Source organism: Molothrus ater, chromosome 5 (genome assembly GCF_012460135.2).
Source record: "Molothrus ater isolate BHLD 08-10-18 breed brown headed cowbird chromosome 5, BPBGC_Mater_1.1, whole genome shotgun sequence".
In the NCBI taxonomy this organism is placed as follows: domain Eukaryota; kingdom Metazoa; phylum Chordata; class Aves; order Passeriformes; family Icteridae; genus Molothrus; species Molothrus ater.
In genome coordinates, this window is record NC_050482.2 from 67,155,286 (window position 1) to 67,168,269 (window position 12,984).

Sequence of the window (12,984 nt, forward strand, 5' to 3'; positions counted from 1 at the left end):
GGAAATTGTTTTACTGATGTCTAGTTTGAAGATGGGGAGAAAGAGGAGTATCTTCATGGAGTGAAAGGGATTTTTTTGGGGGGGGGGTTAAAATGTTTTGTGGTTAGGAGTAGGATCTTGGTAGATGGCTGCTTTAAAGGAAGCAGTAAATAGCACAAATACAAAAGCTGCTCTACTTGATGATGCACATCAAGGAAGAGGCATCAGAGGCTAAAATCAAAAGTAGAGATGATGATTGCAGGAATTCCCTTTAAAATTGACGGACTGGATGAGATTCAGTGTGATAACTGCTCAGTAGGCATTTCCTCAGTTGTGTTTTTATCAGTAGCAATTTTTGTCCTATATTCATCTGTGAAAAAGAGGGAAAACAAGAGAAGTGTTCTTTTATGGCTGTCTATGTGTGGTGCTCTGATGGTTTTGTCTGCTGAAGGATTAAAAATGAGCAAAGAAAGGTAGGTCTTGTGACTGTGATATATTAGTGCAATGATGATGACAGGACTGACATTTACAGAGAGAGATCAGGCAAATAAGGCTGTATCAAGGGAATAACAGCTTTGTGTTAATGGTGCAGTTAGTTAGAACTGCTGTTGGCTTTTTCTCTAATCCCATATCAGTTTAGGAGCCTTGAGTCATTGTATTGATACATGAGAGAAGAACAAATCTTGTTACAGTAGCATTTTTCCAATTAGCCACTCCAAAAAACACGATACTGTCCCCCAAAAAAGAAAGACAAACCAAATAAACAAAAAAAAACCACAAAGCCCCATAACAATTAGAGATATCTATTGCTTTTGCTCACTTCAGATCATTTTCTCAGCTGTATTGTCAGCTTTGAGTCCCATTTCAATAGTCCATGCAGTGACCTGCTGTGGTTTGATAGAAACATTGTCCCTCTAGGTTTTAAAAACTACAAATGTGGTAATGTGCAACAGCCAGAGCAAAATGTTAAAACTGCTGGCACCCCGTGCAGCTGCTCAATGGTAAACCTGGTTGTTAGTGTTGGCAAGGTGCTTGAGCCTGTCTGGGCTGCTGCTAATGAAAAGTGTCTGTACAAGCCCCAGATTTATAACTGATTGCTGTGCTGGGAGCACCAAGCTTACAGAACAGGAAAAAGGCGTCAAAGAGATGGCAACTGTCAGGAAAGGACATTGCCTGTTTCCCACAGGAGTAACCACTGCTGCCTTTCCCTTTCTGGGCCTGTAATAGTGTCTAGAGCTGTCCTTTTTCTTCTCCTTTCTGTCCTCCTTCAACTAGTATTGATTAGGATCCTTTCTTACCGTTATCACAGGCTCTGTATTTCACTTTGCTCCTGAAGTTGAGCAAAAGTGATGCCTGTTCTGGAAATGCTTTTTGAAAGTAGCACACCTGGGTGGTAAGATGCAGTATCTTGGAAGGAAAAAGTGTGAATGGCTGGAGTTATTCACACATTTTTGTATACAATTTAGCAATTTTCAGGCAAAAATAGTAATATGCAGGACTTTTATTAAGGCTTTCATGTGTATCTAAGAAAAAGACAATGTGAAAGATTAAGCCTTTCTTTTCAATTAAGTTTTCACTACGGTATTTTTTCCCCTCCCATTTCACTTCCCTTTCATTTAAATTAGATCAGTTTGTAGTATTTGTATCTGTCTGGTTATTTTCTATTGCACTCTGTCACTAGAGTTCATACATATCTTTTCCAACTTTCATTGGTTTGGGTGGGTTTTTTCCCATGTAAATATTTTTTGTATGCATCCTTCCCATGTACAGAAAAGCGCATATTTTTGTTGGCAGCATCATTCATAGTCCTGCATCACTCCTGAGTATTTTCAAGGGACAGTGTAGTTGAAACATCACTGCATTTTCTATTTAAAAGAAAATTTCCCTGGCCATTTCTCATGAAGTGTTGTCTTCCATACAGTTTTTTTTCACCATGCTAATTTTAATGGAATGGTTATATTAAACCTATCATGTCTAGAAATAATATTTATCCATTTTTTCTTTTCACTGTAAATATATTTTTGTTCTTCCTGCAAGTGGTGATCCACAAGTGCACACAGACTCTGGTTGTACACATATCCTCTTTTTCCACTGTGGTATTCTCAGAAAAATGTACTCATCACCTTCTGCCATTGCTCATCTTTTCAGTACAGCATATTCAGTGCAGTGGCCAGCTTTGGTTGCACTTCCCTCTCAACTCCTACTGGAATTAAATTCTTCTACTGCAGTCTTTCTCCTTTTGTCTCTTGTAGTTATTTTTCTGGGTTTATGTAAGTTGTTGGGCTTGAATTGCAATCCATGTGTCTTATTTGGCAGATACAACCTTCCAGATGCTGACACATGTTGTTCTAATGACATAATCGTTGTGTATCTCAGGTCTGATCTCCAAAGATGAGGAAATGTTGATCAAGGAGCTCCTGCTTGGCAGTTTGTGCCTTGTAGCTCTCAGACTGCTCCTTTCATTCAGCAGCTCCTGATAATTACATCTGCTGTTGCTGTGCTTACAAAAATGCCTCTTCATCTTGCTCTGTGAGAAACAGGGACTTTATATAAACCTAATACTTGGATATACTCAATTTCTGCCCAAGAGCCAGAGATTTCCTCATCACAGATAACCTCCAGTACATAAGGTCTTTAATTTTACCAGTTGAGAGCACCAAGACAGCATTAGCATCCGTGGTTATTGTAACTCCACTGCTTGTTTGTGCCCAGCAATATATCTTGTAGCAGCTTTACATGGTAGCTTGTCTCTCTGTTACTTTATTTTCAGAGTCTTTAGTGTTGGATCTGTGTTTATTTGGCATTTTTGCTGCATCTTAGTACCAAGCTATACTCTATCCTAAAGGTATTTCCTTCTTCAGGAGTTTATAAACTCTTCTTTCATTCCACTTTTTAAGCAAATATGTTTGTAGAGGTTTGGGGTTTTTTTCTATTTCCACTTTCTTCAGGAAATGGTAATGAATTAAATTATTTTTTTGTGGACATCTGTTACTTTGGATGAGTTGCAGAAGGACCCCAAACGCTCCTTTTGAGCTAGGGTCTGTAGTAAATACCATTTGGGTTTTGTACCATGGGGTTCTGGCCTTCAGTATTTACCTCATGTATATTCTTGAAAACCCCAATTAGAGGTATTTCCCCATTTATGAGTGACAATTCTGTGTACTTTTCTTCTTCAAAGACTTTAAGTAGTTGATCAGCATGTGGAACTGAATGAGGGAGATCCACCACGCTCACCTGAGCTTTAAGGCTCTATGTTTGCTCCTGAAATCAAATGAAACTGTAATACCTCCTTTTGGTAGCACCACATATTCCCTTAGGACCTTCTTAGGAAAAGATGCAGATTTTTACAGATCTTTTTCAGAGAAAAGAAAACATTATTTAACTGATTTATTTTCACCAATTGTCCTCTTGTGAAGAGTAGGTATTTGGCATAGCATCTTTCCTTCTGGGTTCAGTAGTTCAACCAAAACTGCAGAAACTCACCTTCAATAATTTTGTGAATCTTCAGGCATCTTGTGGTAGATTCCTGAGACTGCAAACCAGAAGTCTTCAGTAATTGGCTGACTATAAGTAGAACCAATTTTTCTTCTTCATACTTGGTTCTGATTATGGCCAAAAAGAGGAAGCAAGGGAATTTTATGGAAGATTTTGTGAAGTCTTTGAAGAGATTTCAGTTTTTCATATTAATTAATAATCAGCATGCACTTTAGAGTTACGGTTACTCAGGTCATCATATTTTTGACTAGGAAAAAACCTTAACATTTGTGGATGGACTGTCTCCAACTGTTGTTGAAGAATTTGTTATCTCAAGATCTAAATGATTGCATCCATGAGGAAGCTTTAAGTAGTACTTGAGACAGCTTACAGTCCTGAGTTCCCACCTTCTGCTTGCCCAGTGGAAGGTCAGTTCACAAAGGAGGGGTTTTCTTTCTATGGAGGGTTTATTCCGTCTAGGATGGACTGAGGTCATTGAATTCTTTATCTGGGTCATGGCTTCTTGAGGAAATACATGATAAACAAAAGCAATAGTTCACAGGAGTAAGGGCTGGTAATGATGGAATGATTTCACTGTTTAAAAAGTAATTGATTCCTAGTGCAAAGCATTTCTAGTATTGCATTATTCTCATCTGATCTATGCAAGTACACAGGTAAAATATGCTATTGCATTGTTTACAGGGTTCTGTGATAAAATTCTTTCCCTACCTAGGTGATTCTCTACTCCTAGAAATACTTTCAGCAGTTGAAAGAATAATTTCATTGCTTTCTCAAACTGTTAACTAATCTTTCCCAAGAGCTTACTAGAGAATTCCACCCTAATTCCAAGAGTGAAATTAGGCCATAAAGATATTTGTGAGTGTAGTTCAAGACACAGTTATGAAGTTTGCCAGGATACCTCAGATTTAATTGAACCTAAATGCCTTGGTGAAAGCACGTATCCTATTTCATGCACTTGCATAAAACTTGACGGCAGATTACACATCACATGAATGCAGGATAGATTAAATTGATACATCATTTCAACATACATCACTTGGCCATCCCACCACTTCCTTCCTGAAGTGAAAGGAAAATCCCAGAAATGTGCATCAGTCACACCACCTTTTCCTTTCAGGCTCTCAGATAGGCATGGATGGAATTAGTTTTGCATGTGAATCAGCAACTGGATCACAGCATAGGTAGCAAAAATTTTTATTGTGCCTGAACTCTTGGCACTCCCACAGTGTCAAATGGGTTTTTCATTTTCTGTGTGCTGCCACCAGTGAGCATAAAGGCAGAGCTGTCTCCTGTATCCTAGTCTAATTCCATCTCTGCTGCACATGGGATGCAGGGGGGCAAGGGAAGGAGGAGGGTCATGGAGGCATTTGGGTAGGTAATACACCTTGCAGAATGCAGTTACTGCACAGGTAAGTAATTTTTTCTCTCTGAGTAGCCATCTGTATAAGATTCCCAAAAAGAGGCTGTCACTGTTTATCTTTCTGGTATTTTATCAAAATACAGGAATATTTGCCATTGGTGTGATGCTCAAAAGAGCATCAATGCCAAATTGGTGCTTCTACAGTGACTGTTCAGAGCAACAATCACTGTAGGAAACATGTTCAAATTGTAGTTAAAATTGATAGAAGATTTTTTCCAGAGTTTAAATCTTATCATAATAAAGGTAGAATACTTCATGTAATTAAATGGAGGAAAGCAGCAGCACAGGTCAGCATGAGCCTGTCATGTTTAAGAGTTCAGAGCCAAACAGTTGGAAGAACATGCTGATCTGTCAAAAAGTTCACTTCAATTTTATCTATTAATACAAGACAGCAGCTTTTTTTTTTTTTAAGTCATTCAAATACTAATCAGTCATGAATCAATGAGCTAGAAATGAAATCATTCTTTAAGAGTACTTTGAGACTGTGCTGCACTAATGGATGTGCTACCTGACTGATCTGCTGCTCCTGCCAGTCATTTGTGTGGTTTTGTCAGGTGGTTACACACATCATGACACTGTTAGAAGAGTAAAATTGCACATCTTTTAAATAGGTTTGACTGAGACAGAAAGGAAAAAGTTATACTCAGGCTTTTCTTACTGGTGGGTTATTTGTGTTAAAGGTTCACCATTTCTAGGCAATTCAGCCTGGATTTTTAACTTGTGACCCTCTATCATATAGGTAAAAGTTTCTGTGTTATTTCAGGAAAAGTAATTATGTATGAATATAGATTTTTCAAATGCAGGTAATGTGGCACTGTATTTTTGGTAACACCAGTTGTTCTTCCTCCTGTCCCTCAAGCATTGACCTGTCTGAATAGAGCACTATATAGTGTCATGTTTAATACTGTGTTGAGTTCACCTCTGAAATGTTTGCCTGGAAGGAAGAGTGGATATACCTGTGTGTTAGATGTTTTAGACTGCATTCTTATTTTAAAGGAGTTTCCATTTTGAATGCTGCTGTTCAAATGTACAATTCCCACTTCTGATAATTGACAGAGAAAACTACACATTCACCTGGATGCCCATGAGTGATATATCAAGGAGTAAAGTTCACAATTACTCTGTAATGCAGATAGGCAAATAAATATTTCCTATATCTGAAATGGTTACTATTCCTTGCACAACTTTTTGTAACCTTGTTATTAATCTTTTTGATGAGACTTCATTTATGCTTATCATAACCATAAAGTAGTTTTGGAAGATGTTATCAGTGTTCCTAAAAGATTCTGAAAATATGAAAACATGTAAAGCAACTCCTATTTTTGAAACAGATCTCTCCATTTGTTTCTTTAGAAAACAGCAATTACTTGCCCTGTGAATCCATGTTGCAATGTAACCATCAGCAGAAAGCTGCTCTGCTTGCAAACCTAACAGCTTTGCATCTCTGCTTGAACACTCTCATTGAAAGTGGCAGTTTTGAGACTGTCAGAAATGGTTTTCGCACAACTCTCTTTGAGGATATGGTCCTAGAAAGCAGGAATCAAGGAATAAGTCAGATTCATTCGTTAAACTCCAATGACTAATTTTTTCATTATGAAGGTTGCAAGGGCAATTTTTTTCCAAGTCAGTCTTCTTTTTCCTTATTCTTTACATGGTACAAAACTCTTCAGTGTAAGTGGAAAATTACTATCCTAAATACAAAAGGACAGAACGCAAAGGGGTACATCTGACAAAGAGGAAAATGCCAGCAAATAAAAGCATTTTTGATTCTTCCACTGCTACTGAGATGGCTAAAAAGCCATATATTAACTTTAGTGTGCATTAATATCTCATTGTGGAACCCTATGATCTAAACCAATCTGGAAGACAAGAAATGCAGAAATCTTCCATCCAGCTGCTCCCTTGTGGTGGATTTGTTAAGCAGCTGTGGTCTAGGGCACTCATGTATGCACAGCCTGCTTTGAAGCCTCCTGTAAAGCTGCTTCTGCAGAAGCAGGAGAGATACATTTATCTTCCTTGCAAGATTAAAGTTAGGAGAGTCTCCTTTAGAAATAACAATACCATTACTTTGTGTATATTTTTTTTTTAAGTTATGCTGCTTGTAGGAACCAATAAACATATTTTTTGAGGAGCAGTAAGTTTTCTTCAGTGGTCTCAACATATGAGGCACATCTGAAATCACAGCTGTGAAGATGCTCTTAAACAAAGAATAAGTTTTTAGGGAGTCTTAGTACTTGAATATCTGAGATTCAGACAGCCCAGATGAATCCTTCATATTTCCTAGCATGCCTTAGGTGTAAAACTTCCTTTAAGACTTAACTGAACAGTGGAAGACTCTGTTGGGTCAATGTTTGCTTTTCTCCCTCTTAACCTGGAAATGCAAATTCCAAAGTGCAGTGCTCTGTTTCCCTTCTCACCACTCCTGCTGCTGAATGTGCAAGCCAACGGGCAATTCTGAATGCCTGCTACTTTCCTGCCACTTCTGGCTTCTCTGCTTCTTCAGAGCTGCTTACTAGTCCTTCTTTTCCAACAATCCTTGCTTCTCTGTGCTGTGTAATCTGACAGGTCTGTGGTACAGCCACACCAGACAAGCCCTCTTGCTTTGAGGTCCTGCTTTGCTGGCTTTCTCCTTCTCTTTACTGCGATCTTCCTCTTACTCCTGCATCCCTTCATCATTCTTTCCTTTGTGTGAAGATTATTTGCCTGCAAATTGCACCTTGGGAGGGAGAAACACATTTTGGTTGGCTTAAAAACTTGGTTGGTTAAAAGGCTGTACTTCCAAACAAGTGGTCTTCACCTCGTCTCCCGTCATTTTCCAGGACAATCTGCGTAAAAAGGATGATCGGATTGAAGAGTTGGAAGAGGCACTCAGAGAAAGTGTTCAGATAACTGCAGAGCGAGAAATGGTGCTAGCACAAGAGGAGTCAGCCAGGATCAATGCTGAGAAACAGGTCTGCAATCTTGTAAAGTCACTGGTAGCCCTCCTAGGGAAGTAACCAGACAGTAAAGTACTAATTTCCCTGCTTTCCTGCCTGAAACACAGCTGGCTTTCTTTGATCCTCTATGTCTGTTCCACTGTTAGGCAACAGAACTCAAAAAATCTGCAAAACCTTCGTAGTAAGTTGTATTTCATAGATAAGATTTTCTACAAATTAAAATCAAAATATAAGGTATCCTGAGCTTTTGAAATACTGGTTTAAGTAGTAACTCTTCTGATCTCTCTTGCCTGTCAAAGCTGCCTTCCTGTGTGTAAGGTATACTTAGATTTACTGTCTTGTTCATTGAATTTATTTGAAAGACAATGGTTTTTATTAGCCTGGTTGTGTTTATGGACTACAGTCTCCTTGGACTTGCAAAACAACTGGTTAAAAAGACAAATTCCTTGGCTTAAGCCAGGCATGCACACAGAAAATACACACCTGTGTACTGAAGCCACAAGAAACTTTCATGAATTAATTGATTTTGTGCCACTGATAACTCTGAAGAATCATGGACATGCCTGATTTTAGCTCAAGTAAGTAATCATCAAGAAAGCATATCCTAAGTTATGAATGAATCCATGAGGTTTTGATAAAGCTTGTGAAACAGTAGCTGAAACTGGCACTCGTAATTTTGTGAGCACTCTTAACTTTTTGTGAGTTTTTCACTGTTCCTTAGGCCAGTGATTAGCAAACAGGAGCCTTTGGTCAGTTGCATTTCAATGGAGGAATCTCCTTGTCTTTGTTATTTACTTAACAACATTTCTGACCGAGTGCACTTTAAAACATTTTAAGAGATTTTTCTTATCATGTACTCCTGTATCACAGGTGTTAAAGAACACAGGTGTGAAAAAGAAGTAAAAATCCAAGTTTTCCTGAAGATAGCAATTGTTTCTCTATGAGCTAGAGTCCAGCTCAGCTGTTTGCTGATAGATGTATTGAGGATATTTCTGGTTGCTTTATTGTAGGATCATAGACGGTGGGATGGAACTCACTTTCAGTAATGCATTCTTTCCAAGCTTCTTGTAGCCTTTAAAAAATTGCATGAAATAGAAATGTTAACTGGGTAGTGAATGCCACTTTGAAGATCAGATCTCCTTGAAAGGAAAACATATCTGATAAAGCATTGGATTCTATGATGAGGCACAAAAGTAGTCAAACTGGTATGTGATTTGATGCCTAGGATGTTATAATGCTGTAATTAATTATAAAGACTTACAAGACAAAGTGACCATTTTTATATTCTTTGAGCATCTAGAAGCTGGTGCTCAAAGAATATAAAAATCTATAATTATAAAAATAGTATATTTATTATTACATATTATTATATTTATACATATAAATATAAAAAAATAGATTGTTGGAATTGGGTGTAACTTCTTAAAAATAAGGCAAGGCAGGGAAATGCACAGCCTTGCAGAAGACCCATAAACCATCAGGGGCAAGAGAGGGATTAAGAAGAGGGGAAGACAGCCAAGACAAGTAAGATTTGTGGATAACAGCATAAAAAAGGAATATGGTAGGTAACAGCATAAAAAAGAAATTGATTTGGATGTAGCAGTGCATGCAGAAGTGAGGAGAAAGGAGAATGGAATGAGAGCAGCAATATTGGAAGAAAAAGAAGTTGACACCTGTGACAGCAGTGGTTTATTGTAATAGAACTAAACTGCCACCTCATACCAATTATGGTTTTTAAAATATGAGCAACAAATCAGCACAGTGGAAAAGGATCTGCAGACTCTTGTTCTAGTCAGCCCTGGGAGACCTGACAAACACAGGTAATGTTAGAGTTTTAAAATGCAGGACTCCATGTTCCATATACTATCAATGGCAAGTCCATTGACTTTCACAAACCATATAATAGGTTATTAATATTCTTAAACCAAGTGTGAGTGCTATGTGTGATTTTTTAAATGTTGATATTGTTCAAACTGCCTGTAATTTGCTTTTAATTGCATGCTTTTTTCTTTCCTCTCTTGTTTATCTTGCTTTCTACCATTCTGCCACTTCACTGCCTGTCTGAAGCTTTTTAATGAATCAGTGCATGAGGTCAACCATTTTGGCTTTAGGTGGTTCAAGGTATGAGGACATCTCATCTGTGTGTGCCTCTGCCCCAGTATTTTGTGTGGTTACTGTAGACTTGTCTTGTGTAATCCTGCCCTCCATCATCTCATGATGTGTGGTGTTGTGCTATTTTATAGGCTTCACATTTGAATTACAGTGTCCACAAAGCCACCCTGGATTTCATGGTGCTCATATATCCTAAAATATTGCTCTTTTTAATCCAGTGTTTGAAAATATCCTGTCAGTGTGTATCAGCTGTGACAGTGGGTAACTGTGTTAATGCACAATCTGTGTATGCAAGACATCTCCTGCTGACTAAAAACTTTGTTTATTTCACAATTTTAGACCTGGTCTTTCTTTCATCTGTCTCAAAAACAAAATCAGGCATTTCCTGCTGGGAGCAGTGCCCCCAATGAATTTGGCATAGTTTTATTATCCCCACTGATCTGTATAGCAGAGACCCTGCCATACAGAGAGCAGATGAGGCAGTCTTGCATAGATGGTAAGGCTTGAAAGTTTGTCAAGCCTTTCTTTTTAATAATAGTCACCTGGTTTTGATGGTGCACCTGCTGAATCCTCTATGTAGATGCTGTTGTGAATTCCTCACAGCTGTGGGGTTATTTAGTACTGTGGCTGAGCCCACTAGTTCAGCCCTCTGTGTGGAAGGTCAGAAGGTGTATGCAGACTTCTTCCTCAGTACTCCCATAAGGCTGAAGGTAGGATTTCTCAGATAAACACTTCTATCATAAAGGGTTTTTTATTAGAGTCAGACACTATTGTAAATGTAGATTGACACTATTGTGAGTGTGGATTCAGACACTATTTCTGCATTAACCAAATCTGAGTTTATTTTAGAAAAGCTGTCATTATGTTCCTCAGGGGAGAAGAATAGAGTTGTGTAGAAGTTTTTCCCTCTCAGAAGTACAGCAGTAGTTTTGTTCCCTAAGAAAAACTGTTGGAGGCTTCCTTTGAAAAGAGACCCCATCTTGTTCACCAGCCCTTTCACTGTCCTGGTGCACCTTACCATCCCTTCTCCTGCAGCAGGAAGCAGTAGGTTATTCTTTGTAGGAATTGGATTCCCAGGACAGTGCTGGAAATGGGCTTTGATCTTCATGAAAGAGTGGGAACCTTTTTTGTGAAATAAGTGAAACACAAGTTTAAGTTCTGTGACTCAGTGTTGATCAGTAATAAGTGACAGGTTCTTGTCTCAAGCAGCACAGTAGTAGGATTACTGGCATTTTTAACCTTCCTTATTGGAGGGCATAGTTCACAAATATTTTCTGACCTAAAATACTTCATGCTCTCCTTTTATTTGCTCACTTTCATCCCCGTTCTTGAGTGCACATCACAGCTGTTTCCCCAGCTGAGGTTGTTCTGGGGCTGTGTTGTGAAATGGAGCAGTGACCTGGAGCAGTTCATGGTGACAACTGTCTTATTTTTTGAAGGGATTTTTTCATGTGAAGCACTTCACTGCCCTGGTTCATGAATCCCCATGCACAACTTGAGGTACATCTGAGGAAGTGTTGACCTGTGTGGGCAGGACTGAAAAGTGAAGGCAGGAGTTGCTTAGTATTATTACTAAAAATATTTTTACCGAAAATTTATTGCAGCCTTTACGATGGGCTCCTGTTTCTTTGAGTGAGATGGTACATTGCTTGACCACAATGTACATTTCTCTAGCTTATTTTATTTCCTTCAAATTTGAAAAGCAGAAGATTTTAGAAATTTAAATAACATTCCTGCTGATAGTAGTGCAGCTCTATTCTCTCATGAATATCAACTCCTGCTTAAATGCACTCTGTGTATAGTATCAGCAAACATTTAACTCCTTACCCTAAAATTTAATGGCAAATAAGCACATAAAATAATGGACATTACCTCATCATTCTTTCCTTCCTTAAGTAGCTATTTAAACTGAATTTTTTAAGTTGGCAGTCTGATCTTGACACCTTCCATCAAATTTTTTGAAGTTATGGTTCACAGTGGGGCATTTTAAATGAGGTTAAGTATGTTGACCTATAAATAGCTGTATCTTTATTCATACACTGTGTCTTTTTGTCCTACATAGGGCTGATTTTTCTATTTTCCTTTTCTTTTATGGAAAATACAAAAGATTGAATATTGTAAAAGTTATGAGTTGATTACATGTATATTCTTACACTCATTACTTTCTCCCACTGTCTCTACAAATTATTTCAGCAGGATTTAATATTATTTCAGGTACACATTATATGTACAATATGTTGATAACAGGGCTCCTGAAATTCTATATCACATATGCCTACTTCAAAATTGTTATCTGTTAAGGAAAAAATAAAGATGAAATAGGTTAATAACTCAACCAGAACCTCCTTCACAGTTGTCTCCCATTTCCCTACTGTAAATACAAGGTCTGCAAGGGTTTGAATGTAGAGTAGAGCCTCCAAGAGCCTTTTGTCTTATCTGTAAGTTACTGTACTCAAATTCTCACCAAGTTTTGAATTGTATCTGTCATTTGCACTTTTCTCAGAACACCATTCTAGTTTTAACTTTCTAGCAAATGCTATTTAGACTACAATTCAATGTAAGAATAGAATAGAAACTACATTTACAACAGATTTATCATACATTGGATGCTATCCTATCAAATACCTTCTAAAAATGCAAGATAAATTAAAACATATCTTTTTGCTGGGCATTTTGTTACTGACATTGATCTGAAATATTTTCTCACATATGTTGAGAAATAATTGGAATTATTTCACGGCACAAATTCTGACACACTAAGTTACTTTCTGCTGGCCCCTGTAAATGAAAAATATAAAGTGGAATTTCTCAGGAACCAATTATCTGTAGATGTTTTCTGAGCACTACAGAAATGTCAGAGTTCTGACTGCTCTGTAATACATGCTGGACAGCATGCTTCTAATGCTTTTTAGCTCTTCTGTATCTCCTAGTGAGAAATTTGGTAAACTTAGAGATAGGGGATCAAGGCAGTAATCCAGGGTATGGCTTGGGAGTGAAGGTGCTGGAGGTATTTTTTTAAAGATTTTTCTTGGGAGTTTACAT

At 37.9% G+C, this 12,984-nt stretch overlaps 1 protein-coding gene across 8 annotated transcripts in view; it reads left to right on the plus strand.

The window, feature by feature from the left end:
- Positions 1 to 12,984, plus strand: part of ERC1 (ELKS/RAB6-interacting/CAST family member 1) — a 278,215-nt gene that overhangs the window by 154,991 nt on the left and 110,240 nt on the right. For 5 of the 8 annotated variants that reach the window (XM_036400558.2, XM_036400559.2, XM_036400560.2 and 2 more), the window contains one exon: positions 7,714 to 7,845. The exons of the other annotated variants lie outside the window; for them this stretch is intronic. In XM_036400558.2, coding sequence (XP_036256451.1) covers positions 7,714 to 7,845 — 132 coding nt within the window. The remainder of the gene's footprint in view (positions 1 to 7,713; positions 7,846 to 12,984) is intronic. 8 annotated transcript variants of the gene reach the window in all.